The 17,328-nt window shown below is 44.8% G+C and overlaps 1 protein-coding gene across 1 annotated transcript in view; it reads right to left on the bottom strand.

Moving 5' to 3' along the window:
• Positions 1-6,319: 6,319 nt before the first annotated feature.
• The window catches only part of xkr7b (XK, Kell blood group complex subunit-related family, member 7b), a 22,644-nt gene continuing 11,635 nt past the window's right edge, over positions 6,320-17,328 (bottom strand). The window contains exons 3-4 of the mRNA XM_090201628.1: positions 13,973-14,160; positions 6,320-7,104 (exon numbers count right to left, since the gene is read on the bottom strand). Of these exons, the coding sequence (XP_090057754.1) occupies positions 6,328-7,104; positions 13,973-14,160 (965 nt within the window). The 3' untranslated portion in view covers positions 6,320-6,327. The remainder of the gene's footprint in view (positions 7,105-13,972; positions 14,161-17,328) is intronic.

Consider the following 17,328-nt stretch of genomic DNA (forward strand, 5'->3'; position numbering starts at 1 on the left):
GAGGAGAGAGCGAGAAAGAGAAGGAGAGAGAGAAAAGGAGAGGAGGAGAGGGAGTTAAGAGAGAAGGAGAGGCAGGGAGTGAGTGTGTGTGTGTGTGTGTAATTAATGGCAGCTCGCCCCTGAGGAGAGGTGTAGCATCCCTCTGCTTGTAGTTACCACGCCGACGCAGACCAAGGGACCTACCTAACAATCTCCCTGCAGTTACTAAGGCAACCGCAGTAAAAGAGGGCACATTCGTCTTCGAGTGGCTCCTATTTTCTTGCTGTTTTCTCTCTCTTTCTTGTTTTTTTTACTTGGTAGCATTTGAACTTGAGCATGTCTCTCTCTCTCTCAATGTTCTGTATCTCTGCAGTCAGCAAGTTACAGACAGACAGACAGACAGACAGACAGACAGACAGACATTCTTCCTCAGGTCTGAGTCAGAATTCTGCTCGTCTTGACTGGTAGTTTTTTTCTGTCCACTGTAATTTTACTACTACAATGTTAGCAGGGCATGATGATTCATGGGTGACCCTGAACATACAATAGTGGATAGATGGCACACAACATCAAACAAACCTCGGAACTGGAGGACAGAGTCACAGGGAATTACCCTTTGTCTTCCAGTGCTGCTGCAGCCTCCTGTTCTCTCTCTCTCTCTCTCTCTCTCTCTCTCTCTCTCTCTCTCTCTCTCTCTCTCTCTCTCTCTCTCTCTCTCTCTCTCTCTCTCTCTCTCTCTCTCTCTCTCTCTCTCTCTCTCTCTCTCTCTCTCTCTCTCTCTCTCTCTCTCTCTCTCTCTCTCTCTCTCTCTCTCTCTCTCTCTCTCTCTCTCTCTCTCTCTCTCTCTCTCTCTCTCTCTCTCTCTCTGTGTGTGTGAAATATCAAAGTCCTCATATGACCTCTGAGACATCAGAAGGTCCCATGTGGGGCTGAGTGTGAGTATGCGACCGGTTTGATCAGAGCCTCGTTCCCAAGGCCTGTTTATCATTGACTTGATTCTGTTGTTTTGAGAAAAATACATAAATCTGTTTTTCTCCCTGAGAGGTTGAATGAAGAAGACAGCAGTTCCAGGTTTCCTCAATCAACCCTCAGACACCGAGCAACAACAAAGAGAGAGTCGTTTTAAGAGAGAGTCGTTTTAAGAGAGAGTCGTTTTAAGAGAGAGTCGTTTTAAGAGAGAGTCGTTTTAAGAGAAAGTCGTTTTAAGAGAGTCGTTTTAGGAGAGAGTCGTTTTAAGAGAGAGTCGTTTTAAGAGAGTCGTTTTAGGAGAGAGTTGTTTTAAGAGAGTCGTTTTAAGAGAGTCGTTTTAGGAGAGAGTCGTTTTAGGAGAGAGTCGTTTTAAGAGAGAGTCGTTTTAAGAGAGAGTCGTTTTACAGGATTTTGGTGCTTTGATTTTCTCTCTCTGGAGTCTGTAGATTCGGTCCTGGTTTTGCTGGAGTCTGTAGATTCAGTCCTGGTTTTGCTGGAGTCTGTAGATTCGGTCCTGGTTTTGCTGGAGTCTGTAGATTCGGTCCTGGTTTTGCTGGAGTCTGTAGATTCGGTCCTGGTTTTGCTGGAGTCTGTAGATTCGGTCCTGGTTTTGCTGGAGTCTGTAGATTCGGTCCTGGTTTTGCTGGAGTCTGTAGATTCGGTCCTGGTTTTGCTGGAGTCTGTAGATCCGGTCCTGGTTTTGCTGGAGTCTGTAGATTCGGTCCTGGTTTTGCTGGAGTCTGTAGATTCGGTCCTGGTTTTGCTGGAGTCTGTAGATTCGGTCCTGGTTTTGCTGGAGTCTGTAGATTCGGTCCTGGTTTTGCTGGAGTCTGTAGATTCGGTCCTGGTTTTGCTGGAGTCTGTAGATTCGGTCCTGGTTTTGCTGGAGTCTGTAGATTCGGTCCTGGTTTTGCAGGAGTCTGTAGATTCGGTCCTGGTTTTGCTGGAGTCTGTAGATTCGGTCCTGGTTTTGCTGGATTAGAACTAAAGATTTTAGACACTTCAAACAGAACATAGGTGAACACTCCCATTCTCAGATGGCTCTGTTTCCACGTGCTGAAAGACAAATCAGATTGCAGATTTCTCCAAACTCGTTTCATAAAAGCAAAGATCACATTGTTCATTAGAGATGTGTAACAGCATTGATGACGTTGACCACCCCACCAGTGTTAATGTTAGAATCAAGCCAGACATTACCAAAGGTGACACTACTACTGAGACATAAGCTACACATCCAGATTGTCTGTGAATATCACAGTAAATTCAATACCTTGACAATTAAAACACCATCTCTGTATTCCTGTTGCTCTGAAAATATGTCCAACACAATATCAGGGGTGGATATCAGGGGTAGATATCAGGGGTGAATATCAGGGGTAGATATCAGGGGTGAATATCAGGGGTAGATATCGGGGGTGAATATTGGGGGTAGATATCAGGGGTGAATATCAGGGGTGGATATCAGCGGTGAATATCAGCGGTGAATATCAGGGGTGGATATCAGGGGTGAATATCAGGGGTGGATATCAGGGGTGGATATCAGGGATGGATATCAGGGGTGAATATCAGGGGTGGATATCAGGGGTGAATATCAGGGGTGAATATCAGGGGTGGATATCAGGGGTAGATATCAGGGGTGAATATCAGGGGTGGATATCAGGGGTGAATATCAGGGGTGGATATCAGGGGTGAATATCAGGGGTGAATATCAGGGGTGGATATCAGGGGTAGATATCAGGGGTAGATATCAGGGGTGGATATCAGGGGTGGATATCAGGGGTGAATATCAGGGGTGGATATCAGGGGTGAATATCAGGGGTGAATATCAGGGGTGGATATCAGGGGTAGATATCAGGGGTGGATATCACGGGTGGATATCAGGGGTGGATATCAGGGGTGAATATCAGGGGTGAATATCAGGGATGGATATCAGGGGTGAATATCAGGGGTGGATATCAGGGGTAGATATCAGGGGTGAATATCAGGGGTGGATATCAGGGGTGAATATCAGGGGTGGATATCAGGGGTGAATATCAGGGGTGAATATCAGGGGTGGATATCAGGGGTAGATATCAGGGGTGGATATCAGGGGTGGATATCAGGGGTGGATATCAGGGGTGAATATCAGGGGTGGATATCAGGGGTGAATATCAGGGGTGAATATCAGGGGTGGATATCAGGGGTAGATATCAGGGGTGGATATCACGGGTGGATATAAGGGGTGGATATCAGGGGTGAATATCAGGGGTGAATATCAGGGATGGATATCAGGGGTGAATATCAGGGGTGAATATCAGGGGTGGATATCAGGGGTGATCAAAATCACAAATTGGAATATCAGATACTGGTCATTGAACAAAACACATATCAGTGTTACAACAGATGTGGAAGAGGAGGAGGAAGAGGAGGAGGAAGAGGAGGAGGAGGAGAATGCTTCTACAAAAAAACATTGGTTAATGAACAGAAAAACTGTCCAGTTCTGTGTTGTCTTTTCACTCAGTTTAATACAGTATATTCACTCAGTTTAATACAGTATATTCACTCAGTTTAATACAGTATTTTCACTCAGTTTAATACAGTATATTCACTCAGTTTAATACAGTATTTTCACTCAGTTTAATACAGTATTTTCACTCAGTTTAATACAGTATATTCACTCAGTTTAATACAGTATTTTCACTCAGTTTAATACAGTATATTCACTCAGTTTAATACAGTATTTTCACTCAGTTTAATACAGTATTTTCACTCAGTTTAATACAGTATTTTCACTCAGTTTAATACAGTCTTTTCACTCAGTTTAATACAGTATTTTCACTCAGTTTAATACAGTATTTTCTACATTTGTATCACAGATTTTAGTTTTTTCTTCATTGAATATATATATTCTATCTGCTCCTTATCTGTTATTGATAAGAGAAGCATCATTACCAAAAGACCGATAAAACACACACACACACACACACACACACACACACACACACACACACACACACACACACACACACACACACACACACACACACACACACACACATAAAATAAAAACATATATATGATTCCACTTTGATAAGAAACATTGCAGAGACATGACTGACTGGGTAAATAAGATAAACATCCAAATCAAATACATTATTCAATATTGGTAATGGATGATTTAATGGATGATTGGATTTGCTAAACCAAACCTCCAATCACAGAAGCAGGTCATCAACCCACCCTGTTATTGATACATGAGCATCACCATCACCATCATCACCATCATCATCATCCGCCTCATCACCATCATCACCATCATCATCATCCGCCTCATCAGCATCATCATCATCACCATCATCACCATCATCATCATCCGCCTCATCAGCATCATCATCATCACCATCATCACCATCATCATCATCTGCCTCATCAGCATCATCATCATCACCATCATCACCATCATCATCACCATCATCATCATCCGCCTCATCACCATCACCATCATCACCATCATCACCATCATCATCACCATCATCATCATCCGCCTCATCACCATCACCATCATCACCATCATCATCATCTGCCTCATCACCATCATCATCATCACCATCATCACCATCATCATCATCACCATCATCATCATCCGCCTCATCACCATCATCACCATCATCACCATCATCATCACCATCATCATCATCCGCCTCATCACCATCACCATCATCATCATCCGCCTCATCACCATCACCATCATCACCATCATCATCATCTGCCTCATCACCATCACCATCATCACCATCATCACCATCATCACCATCATCATCACCATCATCATCATCCGCCTCATCACCATCACCATCATCATCATCCGCCTCATCACCATCACCATCATCATCATCACCATCAACACTATCAACATCATCATCCGCCTCCATACCATCATCCGCCTCATCATCCTCAACATCACAATCATCACCATCACCATCCTCATCACCATCATCATCCGCCTCATCACCATCATCGTCATCATCATCATCATCATCCGCCTCATCACCATCATCACCATCATCATCATCAGCACCATCCTCATCATCACCATCATCCTCATCATTCTCATCATCATCATCATCGTCATCCTCAACAATCACATCAGCATCAGCATCATCATCATCTTCATCCTCACCATCATCCTTCGCCCCATCACCATCATCATCACCATCATCATCCTCATCACCATCATCATCTGCCCCATCACCATCACCATCATCATCCTCATCACCATCATCATCCTCTTCACCATCACCATCATCCGCCTCATCACCATCATCACCATCATCATCCTCATCACCATCATCCGCCTCATCACCATCATCATCACAATCATCATCATCATCATCACCATCATCACCAACATCAGCCGCCTCATCACCATCACCATCATCATCATCATCCTCATCCTCATCATCATCCTCATCATCACCATCCTCATCATTCTCATCATCATCATCCTCATCATCATCATCCTCAACAATCACATCAGCATCATCATCATCTTCATCCTCACCATCATCATCCGCCTCCTCACCATCATCATCACCATCATCATCATCTTCATCACCATCATCATCCGCCTCATCACGATCATCATCATCATCCTCATCACGATCATCCTCATCATCCTCATCACCGTCATCATCTGCCTCATCATCACCATCATCATCCGCCTCATCACCATCACCATCATCATCCTCATCATCATCCTCACCACCATCATCATCCTCATCACCATCATCATCCTCATCACCATCATCATCATCATCACCATCATCAACAACAACAACCACATCACCACCATCATCATCATCACCGTCATCACCATCATCATCATCATCATCATCCTTCTCATCTTCATCCTCATCACTACAGTCTCCTATCATTGATATGGTGATGTTATCAGGTTTGTCTCTCCAATGTTGTTTTGGTGCTGGGAGACTCAGCTAAGCCTCCCTTTTGATTCTGGGTCAGTGCCCGGTGAGGTCACTTCTTAGTTAGATAACCTTTGACCTCTCACCTCTGACCTCTGATTGGCTCCTGCAGTACACACAGGAAGTGTTACCCGACAACTGGTCATACACCTGACCTGTAACTTCTGACAGCTTTTCTTACACCAGGACAAAGTCCTCCATACAGTAGTACCGCATCTGGCCTCCTCCGCTCTCCTCAATCCCCTGGTCTCCCCCTTCCCACAGAGGAAGCAGGGTCTGTAGGGTGGACTGTTGGCTCCAAGCAACTCTTTCATTTACTTACACAAGAGGATAAGAGTTGAGGAATCTGGTTCTCTCCCTGCACCTGGTTGGTGGAGTCCCCTGCTGGTGTGGTGGAGGTAAGCACAGCTACATTACATTACACGGTAGTCTCATACTCCATAACCTCCTTAGGATTTCTCAGGCTGCGGTATTGGATCCTGGGCGTGACCGGGGAGGTGTTCTCCAGAACCAGGATGGTCTTCCGCAGCCGCCTGTCGATGAAGTGAGCGTCCCAGGCAGGGTACCTCTTTCTGGGCAAGTCTATCCTGATCACAGGCTGCTCTGTCCTGAGGGTCCGGAGGGCCATGGCCGGAGAGGTGGATCTAACCTGGAACACAACTAGATCTCCTGGTACCACCTCGCCCCGGTCCGCACCTGCAGTCCTACTTAGGGTCCTAGGGGGGCTGGTGAGCATGTCTGGAGGGGGGAGGGGGGACGCATCGGCTGGGGTCACACAGGACTCCACCATCAACCCCCCGTCCTCCACACACACCCCCCACTGAGCCGCGGACACCGGCCCGTCAGGGTGCAGGAGACAATAATACCCCAACATGAAGAAGATCCCCAGAGCGTAGCTACAAACCACCACACACACCACGACGAGGGCGTAAAAGTCTGAGGTGTTCGGCCCGCGGTAAAGATACCACGCCGCGGTGAGAGACACGTTCTCTACCAGAGTCACCGAGTAATAGAGCCACATACTGAAACGGGCGCGGCCCTCCTTGACGTTGAACCAGCAGAAGATATAGATGATGCCCACTACCATGTTATAGATGATCTCCTCCCACTTGGACATGCAGAAGTCTGTTTCCCCCTGGATGATCCAGAACGTCATGAGGCACCAGTGGCTCACGATGAAGATACCGAAGTAGAGCTGGGAGATAGAGAGGGAAGCAGGTGGTAGAAGAGAGCAGAGAGACAAGAGAGAGCAGAGAGACAAGAGAGAGCAGAGAGAGCAGAGAGACAAGAGAGAGCAGAGAGACAAGAGAGACAAGAGAGAGCAGAGAGACAAGAGAGAGCAGAGAGAACAGAGAGACAAGAGAGAGCAGAGAGAGCAGAGAGAGCAGAGAGACAAGAGAGAGCAGAGAGACAAGAGAGAGCAGAGAGAGCAGGGAGAGCAGAGAGAAAAGAGAGACAGAGAGAGCAGAGAGAGCAGAGAGAGCAGAGAGAGCAGAGAGACAGAGAGACAGAGAGACAGAGAGAGCAGAGAGACAGAGATAATGCAAATTAATAACAATTACCTGATCATGTCTACCTCTGCTAAGCTTCCCCGTAAAGCAAGAACAATAATATAGGCCATGTGAATATATGTAGCTTAAGAAACAAGGTTCATGACATTAATAATTTGCTAGTAACAGATGACCTTCCTATTCTGACTATCCCTGAAACTCACTTTAAATAATATTTTTGGTGATACAGTGGTAGCAAACATGGTTATAACAACAACAGAAAATACAGAAATGCCAAAGGTGGAGGTGTTGCTGTTTATATTCAGAACCACATACTGTAAAGATTAGAGAGGATCTCATGTTAAATACTGTTGAAGTAATATGGCTACAGGTTCATCTGCCTCACCTAAAGCCCATTCTGGTGGGACGCTGCTATAGACCACCAAGTGCTAACAGTCAGTATATGGATAACATGTGAAATGCTTGATAATGTATGTGATATTAATAGAGAGGTATATTTTCTGGGTGATTTTAAATAACGACTTGCTTTCATCAAGCTGCCCACTAAAGAGAAAGCTTCAAACTCTGCCTGCAATCTGGTTCAGGTTATCAATCAACCTACCAGGGTAGTTACAAACAGAACAGGAATGAAATCATCAACATGTATTGATCACATCTTTACCAATGCTGCAGAAATGTGCTTTAAAGCAGTATCCAGATCCATAGGATGTAGTGATCACAATACAGTAGCCATATCTAGGAAAACCACAGTTCCAAAGGGTGGGACTAATATAGTGTATAAGAGGACAGGCTGGGCCTAATATAGTGTATAAGAGGACAGGCTGGGCCTAATATAGTGTATAAGAGGACAGGCTGGGCCTAATATAGTGTATAAGAGGACAGGCTGGGCCTAATATAGTGTATAAGAGGACAGGCTGGGCCTAATATAGTGTATAAGAGGACAGGCTGGGCCTAATATAGTGTATAGGTCATACAATACGTTTTGTAGTGATTCATATGTTGATGATGTAAAGAATATCTGCTGGTCCGTGGTGTGTAATGAGGAGCAACCAGACGCTGCTGGTCTGTGGTTTGTAATGAGGAGCAACCAGACGCTGCTGGTCTGTGGTGTGTAATGAGGAGCAACCAGACGCTGCACTTGACACATTTATGAAATTGCTAATTCCAGTTACTAATAAGAATGCATCCATTAAGAAAATGACTGTAAAAACTGTTAAACCCCGTGGATTGATGAGGAATTGAAAAAATTGTATGTTTGAGCAGGATGAGGCAACAGAGTTGGCAAATAGGTCTGGCTGCACAACCAATTGGCAAAAGTACTGCATATTGAGAAATCATGTGACTAAACTGAATAAAAAAATGAATAAACTATAAAATAAAATAAAGATAAATGACATAAATAATGAGAGTAAAAAGCATTGGAGCTTTCGTTGAATCAGATCATTCATCACAAAACCCACTGATATTGCCAACTACTTGAATGATTTTTTTCATTGGCAAGATTAGCAAACTTAGGCATGACATGCCAGCACCAAACACTGACACTACACATCCAAATATATCTGACCAAATTATGAAAAGAAAAGCATTGTAATTTTGAATTCCGTAAAGTGAGTGTGGAATAGGTGAAAAAAGTATTATTGTCTATCAACAATGGCAAGCCACCGGGGTCTGACAATCTGGATGGAAAATTACTGAGGAGAATAGTGGATGATATTGCCACTCCTATTTACCATATCTTCTATTTACTAGAAAGTATCTCAGGCCTGGAGGGAAGCTAAAGTCACTCCACTACCTAAGAATAGTAAAGCCCCCTTTAATTGGCTCAAATAGCCGACCAATCAGCCTGTTACCAGCCCTAAACTTTTTTTAAAATGGTGTTTGACCAGATACAATGCTATTTTACAGTAAACAAATTGACAATAGACTTTCAGAATGCTTATAGAGAAGGACATTCAACAAGCACAGCACTTACACAAATGACTGATGATTGACTGAGAGAAATTGATGATAAAAAAGATTGCGGGGGCTGTTTTGTTAGACTTCAGTGCAGCTTTTGACATTATTGATCATAGTCTGTTGCTGAAAAACATATGTGTTATGGCTTTACACCCCCTGTTTTATGGCTTTTACACCCCCTGAACAGAGGGTGTTCTTTAATGGAAACCTCTCCAACATAATCCAGGTAGAATCAGGAATTCCCCAGGGCAGCTGTCTAGGCCCCTTACTTTTTTCAATCTTTACTAACATGCCACTGGCTTTGAGCCAGAGTGTCTATGTATGCGGATGACTCAACACTATACACGTCAGCTACTACAGTGACTGAAATTACTGCAACACTTAACAAAGAGCTGCAGTTAGTTTCAGAATGGGTGTCAATAAATAAGTTGGTCCTAAATATTAAACTAAACTAAAAGCATTGTATTTGGGACAAATCATTCACTAAACCCTCAACTAAACCTTGTAATGAATATTGTAGAAATTGAGCAAATTGAGGAGATTAAACTGCTTGGAGTAACCCTAGATTGTAAACTGCCATGGTCAAAACATATTGATGCAGTAGTAGCTAAGATGGGGAGAAGTCTGTCCATAATAAAGCGATGCTCTGCCTTTTTAACAACACTATCAACCAGGCAGGTCCTACAGGCCCTAGTTTCTACCTTCTTAACAACACTATCAACAAGGCAGGTCCTACAGGCCCTAGTTTCTACCTTCTTAACAGCACTATCAACAAGGCAGGTCCTACAGGCCCTAGTTTCTACCTTCTTAACATCACTATCAACAAGGCAGGTCCTAGTTTCTACCTTCATTACAACACTATCAACAAGGCAGGTCCTACAGGCCCTAGTTTCTACCTTCTTAACAGCACTATCAACAAGGCAGGTCCTGCAGGCCCTAGTTTCTACCTTCTTAACAACACTATCAACAAGGCAGGTCCTATAGGCCCTAGTTTTATCACACCTGGACTACTACTGTTCAGTTGTGTCATCAGGTGCCACAAAAAATTGCAATTGACTCAGAACAGGGCAGCACAGCTGGCCCTTGGATGCACACAGAGAGATAACATGAATATTATGCATGTCAAACTCTCCTGGTTCAAAGTGGAGGAGAGATTGACTTCATCACTACTTGTATTTGTGAGATTTATTGACCTGTTGAATGCACCACTCAGCCTGTAAAGTAAAATCCCACAAGACATGCCACCAGAGTGAGCTGTGTAGTAGAGCTACAGTGGGTTAGGCTTTTCCTAATGAGTGTTTCTCTGTTACTCCCAGTATCTTCATCATGACTAAACCTAACCATTTATCTGTCTTTCTCTCTTTCTGTCTTTCTCTTTTTCTCTTTTCTCTCTGTCTCTGTCTCTCTTTCTCTCTGTCTCTTTCTCTCTTTCTCTCTTTTCTCTCTGTCTCTGTCTCTCTTTCTGTCTTTCTCTTTCTCTCTTTTCTCTCTGTCTCTCTTTGTCTCTGTCTCTCATTTGTTTTTATTTATAAAAAGCCACCAGAGGTCTCTTCAAAATCCCCAAGTCCAGAACAGACTATTGGAGGCGCACAGTACTACATAGAGCCATGACTACATGGAACTCTATTCCACAGTACTACATAGAGCCATGACTACATGGAACTCTATTCCACAGTACTACATAGAACCATACCTACATGGAACTCTATTCCACAGTACTACATAGAACCATACCTACATGGAACTCTATTCCACAGTACTACATAGAACCATACCTACATGGAACTCTATTCCACATCAGGTAACTCATGCCAGCAGTAAATTTAGATAAAGAAATTGATAAAAAATGCCCCTTATGGAACAGCGGGGACTGTGAAGCAACACAAACATCGGCAGAGACATGCACACACATTACATACGCACTATACACACATGTACACATGGATTTTGAGTTGTAGATATGTGTTAGTGGAGTAGGGACCTGAGGGCACACAGTGTGTTGTGAAATCTGTTGTGGATGTATTGTAATGTTTTTAAAATGTAAAACTGCCTTAATTTTGCTGGACCCCAGGAAGAATAGCTTCTGCCTTGGCAGGAACTAATGGGGATCCAATCAAATCAGATCAAATTTTATCTATGAGTTCCATGAGGATCCATAATAAACTCCAGGAAGAATAGCTGCTGCCTTGGCAGGAACTAATGGGGATCCATAATAAACCCCAGGAAGAGTAGCTGCTGCCTTGACAGGAACTAATGGGGATCCATAATAAACCCCAGGAAGAGTAGCTGCTGCCTTGGCAGGAACTAATGGGGATCCATAATAAACCGCAGGAAGAGTAGCTGCTGCCTTGGCAGGAACTAATGAGGATCCATAATAAACCCCAGGAAGAGTAGCTGCTGCCTTGACAGGAACTAATGGGGATCCATAATAAACCCCAGGAAGAGTAGCTGCTGCCTTGACAGGAACTAGTGGGGATCCATAATAAACCGCAGGAAGAGTAACTGCTGCCTTGGCAGGAACTAGTGGGGATCCATAATAAACCCCAGGAAGAGTAACTGCTGCCTTGGCAGGAACTAGTGGGGATCCATAATAAACCCCAGGAAGAGTAACTGCTGCCTTGGCAGGAACTAGTGGGGATCCATAATAAACCCCAGGAAGAGTAGCTGCTGCCTTGGCAGGAACTAATGGGGATCCATAATAAACCGCAGGAAGAGTAACTGCTGCCTTGGCAGGAACTAATGGGGATCGATAATAAACCCCAGGAAGAGTAGCTGCTGCCTTGGCAGGAACTAATGGGGATCTATAATAAACCCCAGGAAGAGTAACTGCTGTCTTGGCAGGAACTAGTGGGGATCCATAATAAACCCCATGAAGAGTAACTGCTGCCTTGACAGGAACTAATGGGGATCCATAATAAACCCCAGGAAGAGTAGCTGCTGCCTTGGCAGGAACTAATGGGGATCCATAATAAACCCCAGGAAGAGTAGCTGCTGCCTTGGCAGGAACTAATGGGTATCCATAATAAACCCCAGGAAGAGTAGCTGCTGCCTTGGCAGGAACTAATGGGGATCCATAATAAACCCCAGAAAGAGTAGCTGCTGCCTTGGCAGGAACTAATGAGGATCCATAATAAACCCCAGGAAGAGTAGCTGCTGCCTTGGCAGGAACTAATGGGGATCCATAATAAACCCCAGGAAGAGTAGCTGCTGCCTTGGCAGGAACTAATGGGGATCCATAATAAACCCCAGGAAGAGTAGCTGCTGCCTTGGCAGGAACTAATGGGGATCCATAATAAACCCCAGGAAGAGTAGCTGCTGCCTTGGCAGGAACTAATGAGGATCCATAATAAACCCCAGGAAGAGTAGCTGCTGACTTGGCAGGAACTAATGGGGATCCATAATAAACCCCAGGATGAGTAACTGCTGCCTTGGCAGGAACTAATGGGGATCCATAATAAACCCCAGGAAGAGTAGCTGCTGCCTTGGCAGGAACTAATGGGGATCCATAATAAACCCCAGGATGAGTAACTGCTGCCTTGGCAGGAACTAATGGGGATCCATAATAAACCCCAGGAAGAGTAGCTGCTGTCTTGACAGGAACTAATGGGGATCCATAATAAACCCCAGGAAGAGTAGCTGCTGCCTTGGCAGGAACTAATGGGGATCCATAATAAACCCCAGGAAGAGTAGCTGCTGCCTTGGCAGGAACTAATGGGGATCCATAATAAACCCCAGGAAGAGTAGCTGCTGCCTTGGCAGGAACTAATGGGGATCCATAATAAACCCCAGGAAGAGTAGCTGCTGCCTTGGCAGGAACTAATGGGGATCCATAATAAACCCCAGGAAGAGTAGCTGCTGCCTTGACAGGAACTAATGGGGATCCATAATAAATCCCAGGAAGAGTAGCTGCTGCCTTGACAGGAACTAATGGGGATCCATAATAAACCCCAGAAAGAGTAGCTGCTGCCTTGGCAGGAACTAATGGGGATCCATAATAAACCCCAGGAAGAGTAGCTGCTGACTTGGCAGGAACTAATGGGGATCCATAATAAACCCCAGGATGAGTAACTGCTGCCTTGGCAGGAACTAATGGGGATCCATAATAAACCCCAGGAAGAGTAGCTGCTGCCTTGGCAGGAACTAATGGGGATCCATAATAAACCCCAGGAAGAGTAACTGCTGCCTTGGCAGGAAACTAATGGGGATCCATAATAAACCCCAGGAAGAGTAGCTGCTGCCTTGACAGGAACTAATGGGGATCCATAATAAACCCCAGGAAGAGTAGCTGCTGCCTTGACAGGAACTAGTGGGGATCCATAATAAACCCCAGGAAGAGTAGCTGCTGCCTTGGCAGGAACTAAATGGGGATCCATAATAAATACAACTGAAGTTAGATATCTGCACAGATGAGTTCAGTTTATTGTGCAATGTTTTTCTTTTTTTCTACAAAAATATGTTTTTCTCCCAGCCTTCGGGTTTAAACTAATGATTATCTATCTTCATTTGAGTTTTATTGCATATTTTCTGCACCTAGGGTGTACAATGTGAGCCTTCGTCACTGTGTGTGTGTGATGTTGGTGTGCCCGTCTTTACCTGGAACACTGAGGCGAACAGGGCGAAGGCGATGGTCCTGGCCCCGATGGTGAAGAAGTGCCACAGCATCTGGACAATCACAGCCTTGTAGGACAGCGGGAGCTTGTCATCTCTGGAGTCCCTCAGAGTCTTCTGGTAGGACGCTATCATCCAGGCCAGAGAGACCAAGGAGGCTGAAGCAGAGAGACCTGGGGACAACGAGGGATGACGGGATAGGAAAGGAGGATGAATATACTCCCAGGCCAAATCAAGACAACGCTGGGCCAATTGTGTGCCGCCCTATGGGACTCCCAATCACAGCCGGATGTGATACAGTCTGGATTCGAACCAGGGACTGTAGTGACGGCACCTGCACTGAGATGCAGTGTATACAAACAAAATTGGTACATTATATTGTTTTATACTATTCCAATTACCTCAGAGAAAGAGATTTTGTTTAACAAGTAATAATTTTCTTCTCAAAAAGATTGTTGACGCACTTGTTTTCAATACCTTTCAATACCTCACCTTGTGAGGATAATGGCACTGAGCATTTTTTCTAAATGTTTGATGAGTTGGAGAACACATTGGAGTCCTCCATACAGAGACGAGATGAGATGCTTGACATCGTTCATCTGCTCTCATGGGGTGCCCTCTTCAATTCAAACCACAGATTTTCAATGGGGTTCAAGTCTGGAGACTGAGATAACCATTACAAAATGTTGATTTTGTGGCCCCCCAAAAATATATATTTGTGGAGTTTGTTGTGTGCTTTGGGTTATTATCTTATTGGAAGATACACTTGCTGCCAAGTTTCATCCAACTGGCAGAGGCAAGCAGGTTTTTTGCTAAAATGTCCTGGATCTGTGGAAGCAAAATAGCCACATATCAAAGATCCACCAGCATATTTTACAGAATGATGTTTCCACCTCCATGCTTCACGGTTGGGATGGTGTTCTTGGGGTTGTACTCATCCTTCTTCTTCTTCCAAACACGGCGAGTGGAGTTTAGACCAAAAAGCTCTATTTTTGTCTCATCAGGGTAATGGATTTATTTTCTGCTCATTTTCACGGCAAACCTACCACTGATGTGTATGGCCAAATAGCAGTATTTTTATGTCATCCAACAAACTCCAGGAGTTTGCTAAACGGCACTTGGATTTGGAATTGGTGCATTGGTGAGTCGATGTACTGGGCTGTACGTACAGCCCTCTGTAGCGCCTTGCGTTTGGATGCCAACAGTTGGTGGGTCGATGTACTGGGCCGTACGTACTGCCTTCTGTAGCGCCTTGCGTTTGGATGTCAACAGTTGGTGGGTCGATGTACTGGGCCGTACGTACTGCCCTCTGTAGTGCCTTGCGTTTGGATGCCAACAGTTGCCATACCAAGTGGTGATGAAGCTAGTGGTGATGAAGCTAGCTAAGATTTTCTCAATGGTGCAGCTGTAGAACTTTTTGAGGATCTGAGGATTTCAGCTTCCTGAGGGGGAAGAGGTGATGCCTTGCCCTCTTCACAACTATGTTGGTTTGTGTGGACCATAATAATTCCTTAGTGATGTGGACATTGATGAGGATGAGGAAATTGAAGCTCTGCTCCACTACAGCTCCATCGATGTGGATCAACCCTTTGTATCCTGTAGTCCAAGATCAGCTTCTTTGTCTTGCTCACGTTGAGGGAGAGGTTGTTGACCTGGCACCACACTTCCAGGTCTCTGACCTCCTCCCTGTAGGCTGTCTCATCGTTGTCGGTGAACAGGCCTACCACCGTTGTGTCGTCAGCAAACTTAATGATGATGTTGGAGTCGTGCGCGGCCATGCAGTCATGGGTGAACAGAGAGTACAGGAGGGGACTAAGCATGCACCCCTTAGGGCACCCCGAGGGTCAGCCAGGCAGATATCTTGTTATTGCCTACCCCTCATCACCTGGGAGAGGCCCATCATGAAGTCCAGGATCTAGTTGCAGATGGAGGTGTTTAATCCCATGGTCCGTAGCTTAGCGGTGAGCTTGAAGGGCACTATGGGGTTGAATGCTGAGCTGTAGTCAATGAACAGCATTCTCTTGTAGGTGTTTATTTTGTCCAGGGGCAGTTTGGAGTGCAGATCTTTGGATCTGTTGGGGTTGTATGTGAATTGGACTGGGGTCCATGGTGTCTGGGATGGTGGTGTTGATTTGAGCCATGGCCAAAAAAACAGAAAACTTCAGAGTGCATAACTTTTCACCCCCCCCCCCCCCCCCCAAAGTCAATAATTTGTAGAACTACCTTGTGCAGCAAATACAGCTGCAAGTCTCTATAAGCTTAGCACATCTAGCCACTGGGATTTTTGCCCATTCTTCAAGGCAAAACTGGTCCAGCTCCTTCAAATTGGATGGGTTCCACTGGTGTACAGCAATCTTTAAGTCATACCACAGATTCTCAATTGGATTGAGGTCTGGGCTTTGACTAGGCCATTTCAAGACATTTAAATGTTTCCCCTTAAACCACTTGAGTGTTGCAGTATGCTTAGGGCCATTGTCCTGCTGGAAGGTAAACCTCTGTCCCAGTCTCAAATCTCTGGAAGACTGAAACAGGTTTCCCTGTATTTAGCGCCATCCATTACTCCTTCAAATCTGACCAGTGTCCCAGACCCTGCCGATGCAAAACATCCCCACAGCATGATGCTGCCACCACCATGCTTCACTGTGGGGATGATGTTCTCGGGGTGATGACAGGTGTTGTGTTTGCGCCAGACATAGTGTTTTCCTTGATGGCAAAAAAGCTCTGTTTTAGTCTCATCTGACCCGAGTACCTTCCTCCATATGTTTGGGGAGTCTCCCACATGCCTTTTGACAAACACCAAACGTGTTTTCTTATTTCTTTCTTTAAGCAAAGGCTTGTTTCTGACCACTCTTCCATAAAGCCCAGCTCTGTGGAGTGCATGGCTTAAAGTGGTCCTATTGACAGATACTCCAATCTCCGCTGTGGAGCTTTGCAGCTCCTTCAGGGTTATCTTTGGTCTCTTTGTTGCTTCTCTGATTAATGCCCTCCTTGCCTGGTCCGTGCGTTTTGTTGGGCAGCCCTCTCTTGGCAGGTTTGTTGTGGTGCCATATTCTTTCCATTTTTTAATCATGTATTTAATGGCGCTTTGTGGGATGTTAAAAGTTTCAGATATTTTTTTATAATCCAACCCTTATCTGTACTTCTCCACAACCTTGTCCCTGACCTGTTTGGAGAGCTCCTTGGTATTCATGGTGTTACTTGTTTGGTGGTGTTGCTGACTTTGGGGCCTTCCAGAACAGGTGTATATATATATACTGAGATCATGTGACAGATAATGTGACACTTAGATTGCACACAGGTGGACTTTATTTAACTGATTATGTGACTTCTGAAGGTAATTG

The sequence above is a fragment of the Oncorhynchus mykiss genome, chromosome 16 (genome assembly GCF_057628025.1).
Source record: "Oncorhynchus mykiss isolate SJ-2025 chromosome 16, ASM5762802v1, whole genome shotgun sequence".
Lineage (NCBI taxonomy): Eukaryota > Metazoa > Chordata > Actinopteri > Salmoniformes > Salmonidae > Oncorhynchus > Oncorhynchus mykiss.